At 62.8% G+C, this 16,039-nt stretch overlaps 1 protein-coding gene across 1 annotated transcript in view; it reads left to right on the top strand.

Moving 5' to 3' along the window:
• Positions 1 to 16,039, top strand: part of VAV2 (vav guanine nucleotide exchange factor 2) — a 175,349-nt gene that overhangs the window by 142,523 nt on the left and 16,787 nt on the right. The window contains exons 10-19 of the mRNA XM_052648088.1: positions 3,895 to 3,994; positions 4,875 to 4,970; positions 5,769 to 5,837; positions 7,154 to 7,240; positions 9,744 to 9,829; positions 10,528 to 10,660; positions 12,217 to 12,231; positions 12,969 to 13,078; positions 15,109 to 15,210; positions 15,576 to 15,664. Coding sequence (XP_052504048.1) covers positions 3,895 to 3,994; positions 4,875 to 4,970; positions 5,769 to 5,837; positions 7,154 to 7,240; positions 9,744 to 9,829; positions 10,528 to 10,660; positions 12,217 to 12,231; positions 12,969 to 13,078; positions 15,109 to 15,210; positions 15,576 to 15,664 — 887 coding nt within the window. The remainder of the gene's footprint in view (positions 1 to 3,894; positions 3,995 to 4,874; positions 4,971 to 5,768; positions 5,838 to 7,153; positions 7,241 to 9,743; positions 9,830 to 10,527; positions 10,661 to 12,216; positions 12,232 to 12,968; positions 13,079 to 15,108; positions 15,211 to 15,575; positions 15,665 to 16,039) is intronic.

Genomic DNA, 16,039 nt, shown 5'->3' with positions numbered 1-16,039 from the left:
GGCTCTCAGGAGAGGTTTACATTAAAGTCAACCTGTTTGTATTTATTGCTGGGGCTGACCGAGGTGGCCCAGAGCCCGACTTCTGAGCTGGTGGCCCGGTGGGAGGGCAGGAGTCCTGGCTTCTAGAAGGGACTCCCTGTGGGGCTTTGCACAAGTGCTGCTAGGAAGGTGTCATTCAGAAAGGCAGGCCCCCCCTACCCAGGACCCCAGGGGTTTCCGTGAGCGTCTGGAGAGGGGTCCTGGGCGGCTGAGGGCCTCTGTGCCCTGTGGCTTCTGCAGGCTCCAGTGTCACGTGGATGGTGCTGCGCCCTGACTGTGATCTCCATTCATGGGGGCAGGGTCTCTGGGGACCTCTCGTCTCAAAGCCCAAGGTTGGGTGGTCCTGCGTGGGGACGGCCCTCTCCTACCCACCTAGAGCCCCCACAGGGTTCACGTGGCCGCCCTGTCTGGAGGGCTGCCCTGGACCCTCAGCTGGAAAGGCCAGACTTCTGAGACTCTCCACATCTCCTTCCCAGATGGGGGAGCTGAGGGTGGGAGAGGGGTGGGGCTTGGGCGTGTGGGGGTTCAGCGTGTCCTACACCCCAGGGCCTGGCCCCAGCACCCTGAGCGTTTGGGGTCGTGTGTGCTGAGGCAGAAGTGATGCAGCAAGGAACTGGGCCATCAGTGCTTCTGGGAGACGCCTGCGTGCTTCCCTTTATGGGGTTGCAACCGAACATTCCGGGCTAGATAACACAGCCCTGGTGCAGAGCCACATGGAGCTGCTGATGAACATCAACCGGCTCAGGAAACGGAGGCCGGAAAGATGACGGCGCTGGCTCAGAGGATGGCCTGGCGCTCTGGCCGCGGTCAGTGGGGACAGATGTTAGGGAGGAGGAGGCCACGTTAGAGACAAACCAGTCCGTTTCCTCCCTGACAAGAGCGCCTCGTCCTCCGGGTCGCTTCTGCACTGTGACGGACGTCATGTCCTGAGCAGTGTCCGGTGAGGGTGCGTCAGGCCGGGTCAGAGAAGGCCGCCTTCCCGGGGTGTCCCGGGCACTCCCGAGAGACCGTGAGCCGTGAAGCCCTCCCTGCCCGCGTTGCTCTGCTTCTCCGTTTCGGAGACTTTTACTCAACAGCAGTAGATTTTTATGGATTGAATGAAGGCCCATGAACTTCACTTCCTTCACCGACTTCCTCCAACAGACTCAGAACATCCTGTCAGTGTCTCTGGATTTTCAAGGAAGAGTCAAACGGCCCCCAGACTCCACAGCCCAGGGAACCTGGCCTGGGGCTGGTGATCAGACGTCATTGTGGTGTGGACGGACGGCCAAGGGGTCAGCATGAGTGTCCCGGGGGCTGTTGCTACAAATTCCCGCAAACTCGGAGGCTTAACACATCAGAAATCTAATTCTCTCTCAGGCCTGGAGGCCAGTGTCCAAAACTGGTCTCGCTGGGCCCTGCCTCTCTGGAGGCTGCGGGGAGGGGCCTCCCTGCTGCTCCCAGCGCCCGGGGGCCCCAGATGTTGCTGGCTTGTGGCCGCAGCCCCCAGTCTGTTCTCCATGCTCACTCGGCTTCTTTCTGTGTCTCCGGGTCCTTTTGTCTCTTATAAGGACCTTGTCCTCGGATGCGGGGCCCACCGTAGTCCGGTGTGATCTGACCACGACCCTGTGGGCTATGATTACCTCTGCAAAGGCCCTGTTTCCAGGGTCACATCCTGAGGCCCTGGTGGACATGCCTTTGGGGACCGCTGTCCCACCCAGGACAGAGCATCTTGGCCGGTCAGCTGAGTCCCTGAGCAGACCCCCTCCCGCCTCAGTGGGGCCAGCTGCTGTCGGAGGCGGGGGGTGTGTGCAGCCACAGCTCTGCTCTGCAGTTGGGTCGGGGAGGGGGGGGTGGCCCTGGAGTGCTGGCTGTTGGACTCAGAAGAGGCCTCCCCACGGGCTGGGGAGACTGGGCTTGGGAGCCGCGTGGGTTCTGGGTTTGCTGTGGGATCCGGCCCGGCCACTCCCTTGCTGGTGACCTTGGGAGTCTGATCACCTCCCAGGGCCTGAATGCGTGTGTAAGTGAGCCTGAGAGCAGGCGTGCCTGAGAGCAGGCGTGGGTACGTCCCTTGGTCTTTGCTGTAAGTGGCCGTGCTCAGATTCCACTTGTCACCTGTTTACCGATGAATATGGCTACTCATAGCCGAGTGTGTAAGGGCCGTGCCAGCCGGGGCTCCAGGCTGCATGCTGGCACGCGGGGAGGAGTGAGACCCGCCCCTGGAGCTCAGAGCTGGTGGCGGGCAGGGGGCCCAGTCACCTTTGTGGACCCCACCAGGCTGGAAGACAGGGCTGGGGAGGGGCGGGGACACAGAGCAGGAAGTGGTGGGGCAGGGTGTTGATGGATGAATAGACGTTTTCTGGCCAGGAAGTCTGCAGCTGTACTGGCTGATGTGAGGGGCGTGCGGTGAGGAGAGCAGGGCTAGGACCTGCTGCCCACACACTTTGACCGCCAGAACCTCGGGCTGAGTGAGCCGGGGGAGGGCGGAAGGCAAGGGGGCGCCCCAAGGCTGGCCGCTTGGGGGCTCTGGGCTCCAGGTGCTCAGGAGCAGGTCTGCAGGGCCGGGGAGGGAGTCGGGGCTGCTGAGGAGCAGGGGGGCCTCTGTGCCTGGCAGCGTGGGCAGTGCCTGCTGGCCTGTGGGCAGGGCATTTGCTGCCCACGTAGCCTTCCCTCGATGTGGGGTGGCCCCGCCTTACGGACCAGCACAGCTTTGCACAGAGACCTCTGGGTCTCCAGCCCCTGATCACTTCCAGAGATGATGGGTCTCAATCAACTTTCAAGTGAGAACTCTCAGTTTAATAGCAAATCATTGGAGTAGAAAGGTTTGGGGAAGGCGGGTGCCCGTTTCCCCCATGGTTGGCAGCCTTCCTCCGGGTCAAGGAAAGGAGGGAACACAGCCTCACGGAGAGAACTCGCTAGGAGCTGTCGGGGGGAGAGACCTGTGGCTTGTCATGAAAGCAGAACAGACTCACACCAAGTATATGTGTGTGTGTGTGTGTGTGTGTGTGTGTGTCTCCGTGCGTGTCTCTGTGTCTGTGTGTCTCTGTGTGTGTCTCACTGTGTGTGTCTGTGTGTCTGTGTGTGTGTCTCTCTGTGTCTCTGTGTGTGTGTCTCTGTGTGTGTCTCTGTGTCTGTCTCTCCATGTGTCTCTGTACGTCTCTCTGTGTGTGTCTTTCTGTGTGTGTCTCTGTGTCTCTGTGTCTGTGTGTGTGTTTGTCTCTGTGTCTCTGTGTATCTCTGTGTCTCTCTGTGTCTGTGTGTGTCTCTGTGTCTCTCTGTGTGTCTGTGTGTGTATCTCTGTGTGTCTGTGACTCTGTGTGTCTTTGTGTGTGTCTGTGTGTGTGTGTGTCTCTGTGTCTCTGTGTGTGTGTGTCTCTGTGTCTCTCTGTGTGTCTGTGACTCTGTGTGTCTTTGTGTCTGTGTGTGTGTGTGTCTCTGTGTCTCTGTGTGTCTCTCTGTGTATGTCTCTGTATCTCTGTGTGTGTGTGTCTCTGTGTCTCTCTGTGTGTGTCTCTGTGTGTGTGTGTCTGTGTGTGTGTGTGTCTCTGTGTGTCTGTGTCTCTGTGTCTCTCTGTGTGTGTCTCTGTGTGTGTGTGTGTCTGTGTCTCTGTGTATGTCTCTGTGTCTCTGTGTGTGTGTGTGTCTCTGTGTCTCTGTGTGTGTGTGTGTGTCTCTGTGTGTCTCTGTGTGTGTGTGTGTCTCTGTGTCTCTGTGTATGTCTCTGTGTCTCTGTGTCTGTGTGTGTCTCTGTGTCTCTGTGTGTGTGTCTCTGTGTCTCTGTGTGTGTGTCTGTGTCTCTGTGTCTCTCTGTGTGTGTCTCTGTGTGTGTGTGTGTCTGTGTCTCTCTGTGTGTCTGTGTGTGTGCCCACCGCCCAGGCTCCTGATCTACGGGGAGTACTGCAGTCACATGGAGCATGCCCAGAACACACTGAACCAGCTCCTGGCCAGCAAGGAGGACTTCAGACAGAAAGTCGAGGTACTGGGGGCTTCCCGCCCGGGCCCGCCCATCCCTGGCCTCTTGCCCGTTTCCTGGAAAGGTGGGGACGGGGCAGTGATGTGGCATGTTTGTAGATGCTTTTGGCCGATGAGTGTCTTTCCTTTGCCTTTTGTTGGGGGTTGAGAGTGCTCAGGGGAGGGCACTGACCCAGGCCCGGGCCAGCCTGGGTCCCCTGGGTGCAGCTGTGGCGGGGCCCCAGGACCAGATCTGGCTTAGTGGGGGGCCACGACTGACCCCTGGTCTGTTTGGACCCTGAGGGGCCCCAGGTGATGGACGTTTGCTGGGAGCCACGGAGTCCCCCAGCCCTGCGAGTCTCACCCCCTCGAGCCCCCGACCTGAGCTCCTCTCCAGACTCCTGCCACCTTTGGGCAGCAGGCAGTTCACAGAGACGGGGCTTCCCGGGTTGTATCTGGCTGCTCGGATGGTTTCCAGGGTGAATCCTGGTGGCATGTCCCCTTTCTCCCGCAGTGTTGGGAGGTGACATGCCCCTTGGTGAGGCCGGCTGCCCCTGTGTATCCAGGCAGCCTCTTGGAGCCCTCATTCCTGAGGTGGTCCCCCTTAGTGTGAGCTGGCTCCCCTGAGCATCTCGGGTAGACCCCAGGCCAGGGGTCGCTCAGAATCCACCTCCAGGTGGCCACTGCAGACCCCTGAGGCTGCGAGGCGCGGCAGGCTCTTTGCCTTCTGCACATACCGGGTGGGGAGGGTGTCTGAGAGCCTGACCAGAGACACACTGGACACCCGGGCTGTAGTTCAGGGCTCGGGTCTGCCCTCCTCCCCAGCCTGGGGGATGGGGGTGCTGGGGTCTGGCGTCCCTGAGCAAGGATGCTTGAAACCCACTTGCTGCTCCCCCGACGCCCAGGAATGCACCCTGAAGGTCCAGGACGGGAAGTTCAAGCTGCAGGACCTGCTGGTGGTCCCCATGCAGAGGGTACTCAAATACCACCTGCTCCTCAAGGTGAGACGGGCCGGGGCGGGTCAGGGCCCACAGAGCCCAGGGTGTGCAGTGGGGCCCACAGACGGGCCAGGCTGACAGATGAACAAGCAGAGGAAACCGCCCACGCCTGCTGCCCAGAAGCTGTACAACAGGGACTTCCCTGGTGGCCGGTGGTTGAGACTGTTCACTCCCAGTGCAGGGGGCCTGGGGGTTTGATCCCTGGTCGGGGAACTAAGAGCCCACATGCCGAGAGGAGCAAGCCAAAAAAAAAAAAAAAAACTGTAAAATAAGTATCAGGAGCTCTGCAGTATTTTATACGTATCACGAGTATTTGCCAGTTAATACACCAGGAACATTATGATTCGGATCAATAAGAGAAAATGAAATGGGAGACAGAAAAGCATCCTTAGGCCAGAAATAAGAGCTCCGGGGGCTGGACTCTTAACCCAGTCCATGACCTTCCTGTAGTCATGAGAACAGGAAGCCCTTCAGGACAGACAGGCTGCTGGGGGGACGGCAGTCTCCGCGAGGTGTGGGCGAGGCTCCTCAGTGAGTCCACAGGTCTCCCCTTCTGCTCAGCTCCTGGCTTTGTGCTGTCTTAACGTCCCTGTCTTTATCCATGAGAGTTGGGGACAGCTCACCTCAAAGCCATGTGTCCCCTGGGGGTGGCCTTGCCATCGGTCTGGAGTTGGGCAGTCAGACCAGAGCCTGCGCGGGGGCCTTGTCCAGGGGCGGGGGGCTGGCTCCCTGTGCACACCTGGTGCTGGGTGGGGGGCAGGCCCAGCCCTGGGTGGTGACCGGTGCCCTCTGCCCCTCCAGGAACTTCTGAGCCATTCCACTGACCGGCCGGAGAGGCAGCAGCTCAAAGAAGCGCTGGAGGCCATGCAGGTGGGTCACCGAGGCAGGGGAGAGGCTGGGCAGACAGGGCTTTCCGGGCCGGGCTGCCGACTTGGACCGGACCTGGGCTAACCAACACCCTGCCCTCTGTGACCGGAGACGTAGATTTTCCTGGGGTGGCAGGAGACGCAGGAGGGGGCAGGATGGTGGATGAGACCCAAGGGCAGAGGGGCCGTGTGTGTGTGTGTGTAGGGGGTTCTCTTCTCTTCCCTAGCCTCCCCGCCGGCCCGCAGCGGCTCCCCCGGGGCTCCGCTCCTCCTCTCCTGCCTCTCTGACTGTCTGCTGCCGTCAGCAGAACCCAGGCAGCGGACTGGTTCTGGGCTGCCTGGCCCCATGGTTCCCTCTGTCCAGCCCCGTGGCAGCGGCTTCTGAAATTCCCCCCCAGCCCCAGCCACGCTGCCCCTCCCCTGCCCGCTCCGTCCACGGAAGCCGCTGAGCCGCTCCGCCCTGAAAGGAGAGCCCGGCTCTGTCTCTCCCCACTCAGAGCCGGCCGTGGCTCCCGCCGCCCGCGGAGCCTGGCCCCGATGGACCCCCTTCTGGGCAGGCTCCCGCGGGGGCTCCGTCCTTTATCACCTGTGCGTTGGCTTGGGCTGAACTTGGCCCCGGTCACCGGGCCATGCCTTGTGCCTTCTCCGTCTTTACAAAGCCGTGTTCCTGGGAGGCCCCGCCCTTCACTGGCTTCCGCGCCCCGCAGCTGGGTGGTCTGTGTCAAGAGGTCCTCTGAGCGGCCTGTCCTCCTGAAGAGCCTTGCTCCAGGCCGTGGGCCACGGGGGCTGGACGGTTCACTGTCCTGCCTTCAGGTCTCGGAACCTGCCCTGCTGGTGGGCTTCCTCGTGAGGACGGGCAGGGGGCACTGGAGGGGAGCCCGAAGCCGACTCTTGCCCCCCACCCTCCCACCGCCCGCCCCAGGCTCTAGGTGCCTGCCCCCTCGGCCTGCTGGAGCGCGGCAGGCAGTGTCCCCTGGGGACCGCTGGGAGGCTGCAGCGCGCAGACGGCCGGGCCCAGGGCTGCCCTTGCTCCACAAGGAGCGGGCCGGCCCAAGTCTCCTTGGCTGCTCTCTTCCTCTCGGACCGAGAAGGGGGCCGAGTGACGGTAGAAAGGAGTCACTCTGGTCTACGGGGGGTTTCCCGGTCCGCCGACGGGCTGCGCCTTTCCACGCTCACTTGTCACGTGGGTGACGCTTCTCACGCCGCCTCACTTCGAGGCCCAGTCTCCTCTGGAAACAGGACAGTGCTCCGAACCTCCGGCCCTGGGACGGCACCCGGCACGGGCCTGCTAACCCCCTCCCCACCTCTGTTGTGCCCCAGGACTTGGCCATGTACATAAACGAAGTTAAACGGGACAAAGAGACCCTGAAGAAAATCAGCGAATTTCAGAGCTCTATAGAAAACTTGGTGAGTGAGCTGACTGCCCAAAGCGTGGAGATAATCGCAACCGTCTCTCTCTCTCTGTAGATGTCGATATAATTTCTAAACATTCCTCTCACAATCTTGACATTGAATAAGCGCAAGGGTGACCACACACTGCCCGTCGGGGTCGTGGAGGCAGGTGCAGCCCTGCCCTGTGCTGCCTGCCGAGAGAGGGGAGCAGCTTCTGGAGCTGAGTCTGACCTTTAACTGCCGGGCTGTGCACCCTGGCTGGCCCGGGTGCCCTGTGGCGAAGGTGGCCGCTGGCTGAGGGGCGGGGCCTGAGGGGAAGGATGCTGCCCCTCCCTCCCTGGCCTGGACCAGGACTCTCTCGGGTCCAAGAGGGGGATGCGGCTTCCGGGGTGCCGTGGCTCCTCTTGGTCCGGGCCCCCTGGCCACCCCCGTCTGCGGTCCCTGGGAGGGACAGTGGAGAGGGTTTAGTCACCCTGTCTGGGAGCTGCTCTGGATTCACCTCTCCACCTTGGCCTCTAGCAGGGTGACGCCTCGCGGGACCTGATCCCCGGGTCCGTCAGAGGCTCAGCTTCGGGCGCTGGGTGAAGCACGCTGTCCTGCAGGGAGGGGAGACGGGCCATCCCAGCAAGCAGGCCGGTGTTCCCCCCCCCACCCCCACTGTGTCTGCAAGCGCCGGCCTCGTGCAGCCTACAGGACGTTTAGCCAGGGTTTCTCCTCTCGGCACTGCTGACGCCTAGAGCCGGCTGCTCGTGGTGGGGGCGTCTGTCCTGTGTATCATGAGATGGTGGGCTGCACCCCTGGTCTCTGTCCACTCGATGCCGGTAGCACCCTGTGCTTTGGGGACCCAAGTGATGACCACCACACACACCTCCAGACGTTGCCAGATGCCCCTGGGTGCAGAATCACCCTGGCCACAAACCACTGGTTTGCACACATTTTTACCTCCTGGTCCCTGAACTTACAGGGTCTGGGGGAGTCGCTGTCTAGGGCAGATCCCCGGGCTACCCCACCAGAGTCAGAAGAGCCCAGACGGGACTGCCCGTGCGGACACGGGGTGTGAAAACCACGATGTGTCATCCTGCAAAGAAAACAGAAGTTGCCAGACAGCGTTATGACTCGACCGATTTTTCTCTCCTGTCAGAGGGCAGAGCAGGTTAAGGGCAACCGTGCCAGGCTGTTGGCGGTGGTGCCAGTGCCTGGTGGGGCCTGGCCTGTCCGTCATCCCCTCTGAGTGTCAGATGTTTTCGGTGGATGGATGGGCACTACATTCGTCATGCAACGACTTTTAAGTTTTCACGTATGAGCAGTTCTTGCTCATTAAATAGCAAAAATTAAACAGCGGGCGAGCAGGTGTGTGGTTTTCTTTGGACCTCGTCCGAGCAGGTAGAACTAGTTAGTACCTGTCTTCCCGCACTTTGGAGATGAGACCTGAGGTCTCTGCGTCACTGATCAGGGTGTTGGTCCCACTCTGTGTGACACCGATGCTGCACTTTTTTCTTCTTTCAAAATTTTATTTATGTTTTGTTTTTGGCTGTGCTGGCTCTTGGTTTGCTGCACAGGCTTTCTCTGGCTGTGGCGAGTGGGGGCTGCTCTCTAGTTCAGGCGCAGGGCTTTCTCTTTGGGGTGGCTTCTCCTGCTTTGGAGCGCGGGCCCTGGGGCCTGAGGACTGCAGAAGCTGCAATTCCTGGGCTCTGAGCACAGCCTCAGTAGTTGTGGAACACGGGCTTAGTGGCTCCGAAGCATGTGGGATCTTCCCGGACCAGGGATCGAACCCTTGTCTCCTGCATGAGCAGGTGGATTCTTTACCACTGAGCCACCAGGAAAGCCCCCATGATGCACGCTCAGTCGTGCTCTGGAAGCTTCTGGAAAACAGAAAACTCTGAAAGAAGATCCTGAAAGCCTCCATCATAACTCTGGGCGAGCTGGCCCCAGAGAACTTTGCAACATCTCTCCTTTATCTGTCGGCGTAGATGGGCACAGGGCAACCTGTCCAGAGCGGTCTCTTGTGAATCAAAGCAGAGCCAGAGGTACAAACCAGGCGGAAAACGAAACTGAAATCCCTGCAAACCAGAGAGAGGGTTTTGACTCGGAGGCTCTTCCTGTGGCAAATGAGCCACAGCAGGACCCGCGCGCCCCGCCCGCCCTCCTTCTGATAAGCACTGTTTGTTCTCTTTTTGATCTGGTTTCTCCGGGTCGGGCGCCTGGCTTTCCCCATTAGGTTTCCACCCGGGCACCACACAACAGTGGCCTGTTACCATGAGCCCCCCCATCAATCGCCCTTTGTTGTGCAGAACTGGGGGGAGTCCAGAGTAGGGGCTTCAGGCCCGGTTCCTCCCCACCCTCCCCTCCCTGCTCCGTCCTCAGCAGCAGCCGGGAACTGCAGGGCTGGTCTCCCACGGCCCCCGCCTTCGGTTTCCATGGGAAGCGGCCGCCCCGAGCACATGCCCACCTGCGTTTCTCTCCACGTAGGGAACACGCTCTGGCTCCCGGGCTCACGGCCTTCTCCTTTCTTTCCCAGCAAGTGAAACTGGAGGAATTCGGGAGACCGAAGATCGATGGGGAGCTGAAGGTCCGGTCCATAGTCAACCACACCAAGCAAGACAGGTGAGCAGAGCGGGCCCCGGGCCGGCGCACCCCGAGTCAGACGCCCCGCTCCAGGGGCACCCCACACCCTCGCAGGTGGGGAAACAGCTTTTCCTGTGAATTCAGCTTCGGGTTGCTTCCTTCCTTCTCTGAGAGAGACAGCCAGTGGCTGCCCTGCCCGTGGCTGGCATTGCATGGGGTTGGGGGCCAGCCGGAGGCTCCTAGGGGTGGCTGTGTGAGTTCTCTGCCAAACGGACGGTCAGGAGTGCCGGGCGGGACACAGGAAAGCCCCCGGTGAGCTGGCGCAGCCCTAGTGTGTTCAGCCTTCCGCTCACACCTGTCATGTCCCAGGCCTGGGACCGTGGCCGAGGTCACAGCAGATATGAGCCCTGCCCGCTCAGGGCTCCCAAGTCCGGTGGGCAATGCACATGTCAGTGGGAGTGACCGTCGGAGGCCAGTGCTGCGAGGAAGGCCAGCTCAAAGGGCAGAGGAGCCCATAAGCACCTCGGGCCTCCGGGCAGGAGCCTAGGTGCGCTTCCTGGAGGAGGTGTATCTGGGCAGCTGCGGCCTGGCTGAGGGGTCAGAGTTAGCCAGGGGGGTGGGCTCAGGCTCGGGGAGGGAACAGCCCTCCCGCCGCCCACCCAGGCGCCCGTGGCTGTCGCGTGGCCTCAGAGCCCAGCTGGCTGAGCTGACGGGCCCCGGGCCATGCTGCCGGACAGGTACTTGTTCCTGTTTGACAAGGTGGTCATCGTCTGCAAGAGGAGGGGCTACAGCTACGAGCTGAAGGAGATTATAGAGCTGCTCTTCCACAAGATGACCGACGACCCCATGAACAACAAGGACGTCAAGAAGGTGGGCCCCGCTGGGGCTGGGCCCGGGGCAGGCGCTGACCCCACTGAGGGAGGCGTCGTGGGGTGGCCAGACAAAGGGTGGTTGGTGGGCGGGCCGGCCTCTAGCCGCTCTGTCAGTTCCAGCACCTCCCTGGTCTCTCGTCTGAGTCTTTTCCTGGGGTTGGGGCGGGGGCCCCAAATCCACATCCCAGCTCCCCAGTGAGGATGCTGAGTGGGGGCCCTGCTTGAGGCCTCTGGTAGAGTCCAGCCTTAAACATTGGCAGCCTGGCTCCAGCCCCTGTGCCCTTGCAGCAAGAGACACTGCTGCCCCTCCCCATCCCTCCCACTTTGGACGAAAGCGCCGGATGGGTCTTCCGGTGGCTTGTCAGACTCTGATGTCCAGACGGGGCTGTGGGCTGGTACGGGAAGGGCCATGACTGATGGAGGCGGGGCCATGACTGCTGGGGGAGGGGCCATGACTGATGGAGGCGGGGCCATGACTGCTGGGGGAGGGGCCATGACTGATGAAGGCGGGACCATGACGGGTGAAGGAGGGGCCATGACTGATGAGGGAGGGGCCATGACTGAAGAAGGGGGACTTGACTGATGAACAGAGACCATGACTGATGAAGGCGGGGCCATGACCGCTGGGGTAGAGGCCATAAGGGATGAAGGCGGGGCCGTGACTGATGAGGGAGGAGCCATGACTGATGAGGGAGGGGCCACGACTGCTGGGGGAGGGGCCATGACTGATGGAGGCGGGGCCTTGACTGAAGAAGGGGGGCATGACTGATGAACAGAGACCATGACTGATGAAGGAGGGGCCATGACCGCTGGGGGAGGGGCCATGACTGGTGAGGGAGGGGCCATAAGGGATGAAGGCGGGGCCATGAGGGTTGAAGGTGGGGCCATGACTGATAAGGGAGGGGCCATGACTGCTGGGGGAGGGACCATAAGGGATGAAGGCGGGGCCATGAGGGTTGAAGGTGGGGCCATGACTGATAAGGGAGGGGCCATGACTGCTGGGGGAGGGACCATAAGGGATGAAGGCGGGGCCATGACCGCTGGGGGAGGGGCCATGACTTGTTAAGGCGGGGCCATGACTGATGAGGGAGGGGCCATGACCGCTGGGGGAGAGGCCATGACTGATGAAGGCGGGGCCATGACTGAGGGAGAGGGGCTGTGACTGCTGGGGATGGGGCCATGACTCCTGTCTGGGCTGCTCTGCCGAAGCTTCTGCTGAGCACCTAGCAGGTGCAGCCCTGGGCTGGGTTGGGCGGGGGGGGGGTTGGGGGGGGGGGGGTGCAGGGAACCAAAGTGCTGAAGAGCCTGGGCTCTCGAGCTTACAGGTAGAAAGCAGTAGCTCCTCCCAGGCTCAGGGCTGAGGCTGCAGCCCACTACCCGCCCTGAGTGCAGCCCGTCACCTTCCCCTCTGGGAGGAGGGCCTTGCCCTGGCTGTCCCGTCCCGGGGCACTTGGTGTGGGCTGTGTTCTGAGCTGTGGTCACTGACGCGGGGCTGGGCCAGGCTCCTCGATGACCTCATCTCCCCTTTTCCTTTCCTTTCCTCATGCTGCCTAGTCTCACGGGAAGATGGTAAGCCCCCGGCGCCCTGCTGCTCACCGCCTTCGTGCCTCTGGGCCTGGTGCTGACAGTTCTTCCCTGAGCCAGGAGTGGGGCCTGGGGGCTCCAGGGGTGGGGTCTGAGGACTCTGGGTGGATCTGGGGGCTCCGGGTGGGCCTGAGCCAGGCAAGCTCATGGCATTCTCCTCGGCCTCTGGCTTATGAGACGACGCGTGTTGGTGATCAGAGATCTATCTGCAGTTGAGGATGTGAACTGACGCCCCCCCGCCCCCCGCAATCCGGTCCCTGGAGGTTGAGGACGGGGTGCTTTCAGAGCTGGGGGGTTTTGTCTCCTCTCTGCCATCTTCTCTTTCTTCTGTCCGTCGTGCCCTCTTTTCATCTCCCCCTCTAGCTTTTCTGACACAAACGGGCTCATATTTTCCAAACGCTTCTTCCTGGCTCCCTCCGGAGGCCCCGAGTGCTGGGCCGGCCCGGTGGTGGCCGCGGGCTGGGCGGGCTTTGCTCCCGTGGCCCGTGGCCGCCTCTGCCGTTTTCAGTTTGTTTTCTGTTCTGCTTCCGACCAGTGAGCTTCTCTGGCATCACACTCAGGGAGTGAGGTGGGTGGGCCGCCATCCTGGAGGGCCCCGGGACGTCTCGTTAGAGGGCATGTACACGTCAGCGTGCGCATGCCAGCGCGTGCGCGTGCGCAGCCCGGCGCGAGCGTGCCTGCATGCCCGCGCCTGTTTCGAGCGTGCTTCCGTCTCCCCGCAGTGGTCCTATGGCTTCTATCTCATTCACCTGCAAGGCAAGCAAGGCTTCCAGTTTTTCTGCAAGACAGAGGACATGAAGAGGAAGTGGATGGAGCAGTTTGAGATGGCCATGTGAGTGTGCCACGGCAGGGTGTGCGGGAGGCCGGCCCCGCGTGGGCTTCTCAGACGAGAGGTCCTTCAAGCGACCGGAGGCTCAGCCTGTGTCCGTCGCCCTGGGTGAAGCCAGTCCCCTCCCCCAGGTGGCATTCTTGATCCTTAATCTACCAGCAGCCAGAGGGCCCGTCCCCCGGAGCCGAGCCTCCCACACCTGTCTGGCTGGGCAGCGAGTGGCCAGGAACGGCCGTGATGCCAGAAGGACTCGTGGTGACCTGGGTCCCTGGGGCCTTCCAGGCTGCGGATGGTCACCTTTGAGGAAAGCCCCAGAACCATCTGTCTGTGAAATCCGGGAGGAGCACCAATTGTACCACAGAGAAAGCTGGTCACGGGGGTCCCCAGCCACATCAGACCTTGAGCCCTGGGGGGCCGGGCCTGAGGCCTCCGGGCAGGTGCACTTGCCTCCCCTCCTGGTGGAAGGGCGATGCTGGTTCTGGGGTTATTGGGAGGCTCAAACAGGGTCCCACGTGGGGCATGTCAGAGGAGGTGGCAGCCGGGCGGTGAGCCCCGCGGCTTCCAGGGGCTGTAATTTTCTACCCGTATTCTATTGTGAAAAACTTCAAGTGTTTATCCAAAAACGTCGTGGTAAATGCTCTGGCTCCTGCGCTCACACCTTGAGCTGCTCTCTCACATGCTGTCCCCCTGCCCCCTCTCCGCCCTGTCCTGGAGTTGCCTCCCCCCCTGCACACTGTCCTGGAGCCGCCTTCCTCCCCGCCCTGTCCTGGAGCCCCCTGCCCACCCTCCACCCTGTCCTGGAGCCCCCTGTCCCCCACCCCCGCTGCCCTGTCCTGGAGCCCCGTGCTCCCCCTCCCCCTCACTGCCCTGTCCAGGAGCCCCCTGCCCACCCGCCACCCTGTCCTGGAGCCCTCTGCCCCCACCCCCACCCTGTCCTGGAGCCCCCTGCTCACCCTCCACCCTGTCCTGGAGCCCTCTGCCCCTACCCCTGCCCTGTCCTGGAGCCCCCTGCCCCGCCCCCCACCCTGTCCTGGAGCCCCCCTGCTCACCCTCCACCCTGTCCTGGAGCCCTCTGCCCCCACCCCCACCCTGTCCTGGAGCCCCCTGCTCACCCTCCACCCTGTCCTGGAGCCCCCTGCCCCCCACCCCCGCTGCCCTGTCCTGGAGCCCCGTGCTCCCCCTCCCCCTCACTGCCCTGTCCAGGAGCCCCCTGCCCACCCTCCACCCTGTCCTGGAGCCTCCTGCTCACCCTCCACCCTGTCCTGGAGCCCCCTGTCCCCCACCCCCCCTGCCCTGTCCTGGAGCCCCGTGCTCCCCCTCCCCCTCACCGCCCTGTCCTGGAGCCCCCTGCCCACCCTCCACCCTGTCCTGGAGCCCCCTGTCCCCCACCCCCGCTGCCCTGTCCTGGAGCCCTCTGCCCCCACCCCCACCCTGTCCTGGAGCCCCCTGCCCACCCTCCACCCTGTCCTGGAGCCCTCTGCCCCTACCCCCGCCCTGTCCTGGAGCCCCCTGCCCACCCCCCACCCTGTCCTGGAGCCCCCCTGCCCTGCCCCCCCACCCTGTCCTGGAGCCCCCTGCCCCGCCCCCCCACCCTGTCCTGGAGCCCCCTGTCCCACCCCCCCACCCTGTCCTGGAGCATCTGCTGGTGGACTCGCTCTGGTGAATCGCAGACATAGGTGCAGCCCCTGCAACATTTGAGGGGACCCACTGTGAGCTCGAGATTCATATATATTTTTCCATCTCGGGCTCGCACTCAGGGACATCCTTAGCGGGTTTGCTGAGTTGTGACGAGGGGTTGCCCCGGCCCACACCCAAGCCCTGTCCAGAGACAGCCCTTCACTGTCACCCTCAGAAACTTCTCGAAAGCCTCCGCTTGGATCCCCACTCTCCCCGGGGCGTCAGGGTCCCCGGCTTGGCCCGGGAGTTCTGGCAGCGCCGGCTCTGCATCCTGGCCCCCTGACCCCTGGCTGCGTCCTGAGCCCGGCCGATTCCGGGGCTCCCGCATCAGTGGGGCTCGCTCTCCCTCCCGCCAGGTCAAACATCAAGCCCGACAAGGCCAACGCCAACCACCACAGCTTCCAGATGTACACGTTCGACAAGACCACCAACTGCAAAGCCTGCCGTATGTTCCTCAGGTGAGGGCCCTGCCCTGCCCACTCCCGGCCCCTGGGGGCGCCTGGGGCTGCCCCGTCCTGCATTCTCAGAGCCGAGCGCCCCTAGGCCAGCGCGGCGCTGGGCCCCAAAGAGCCAGGGGAGCGGCCCGTCTATGTGGGCCCGGCCGGCCCTCGGTGCTTGGGATCCAGCGGGGAGGGGAGGCGGTTGTCCCAGGGGGCCCGTCACAGGAGCTGCAGAGCCAGGCCGATCGTCCAAGGGGAGGGCCGGCACCAGGCTGTGCGTTCGGGAGGGGGCCCTGGGGGCTCTGGGGCTGGGCTGGCTGCTCGCGAGGCGCGGAAGGCCAGGCGGGCGGGAGCTCACCTCGCCCCGGCCTCCCCCGGCACAGGGGAACTTTCTACCAGGGGTACGTCTGCACCAAGTGTGGCGTCGGGGCGCACAAGGAGTGTCTGGAAGTGACCCCTCCCTGCAAGATCAGTGAGTACCGACCCCGCCCCGCCTGTGGGGCGCGAGCCCCGGGGGCCGGCCCATTCCTCACAGCCGCCCCTCTTCTCCTTTCCTGCGGTGGCGGCCCCTCAAGACAGGGACCGGATGAGCAAGCTGAGGCTCAGGGCCGGGGCATCTGCCGCTGGGCACACAGACCCAGCCTGAGAGCGGGCGGGGGCACCACAGCCAAGCCCTCCTCCTAACCGCCCTCTCGCTGGCTTTTCTCTGCCTCTTCAATGCCTGCAACGCCTTCTGCCTTTTCTCTGCTGCGCAGCAGTTAAGACCCTAGACCCCTACCCAGCCCAAGGCACAGAACATCCTTGGCAGTTCGTGGAGGTTTCCCTTCACAGAGGAACACCTCGGCCC

This window comes from Budorcas taxicolor, chromosome 11 (genome assembly GCF_023091745.1).
Source record: "Budorcas taxicolor isolate Tak-1 chromosome 11, Takin1.1, whole genome shotgun sequence".
Taxonomy (NCBI): domain Eukaryota; kingdom Metazoa; phylum Chordata; class Mammalia; order Artiodactyla; family Bovidae; genus Budorcas; species Budorcas taxicolor.
Note: the sequence above shows the minus strand (reverse complement) of the source record. Positions and strands in the feature narration are given on the sequence as shown.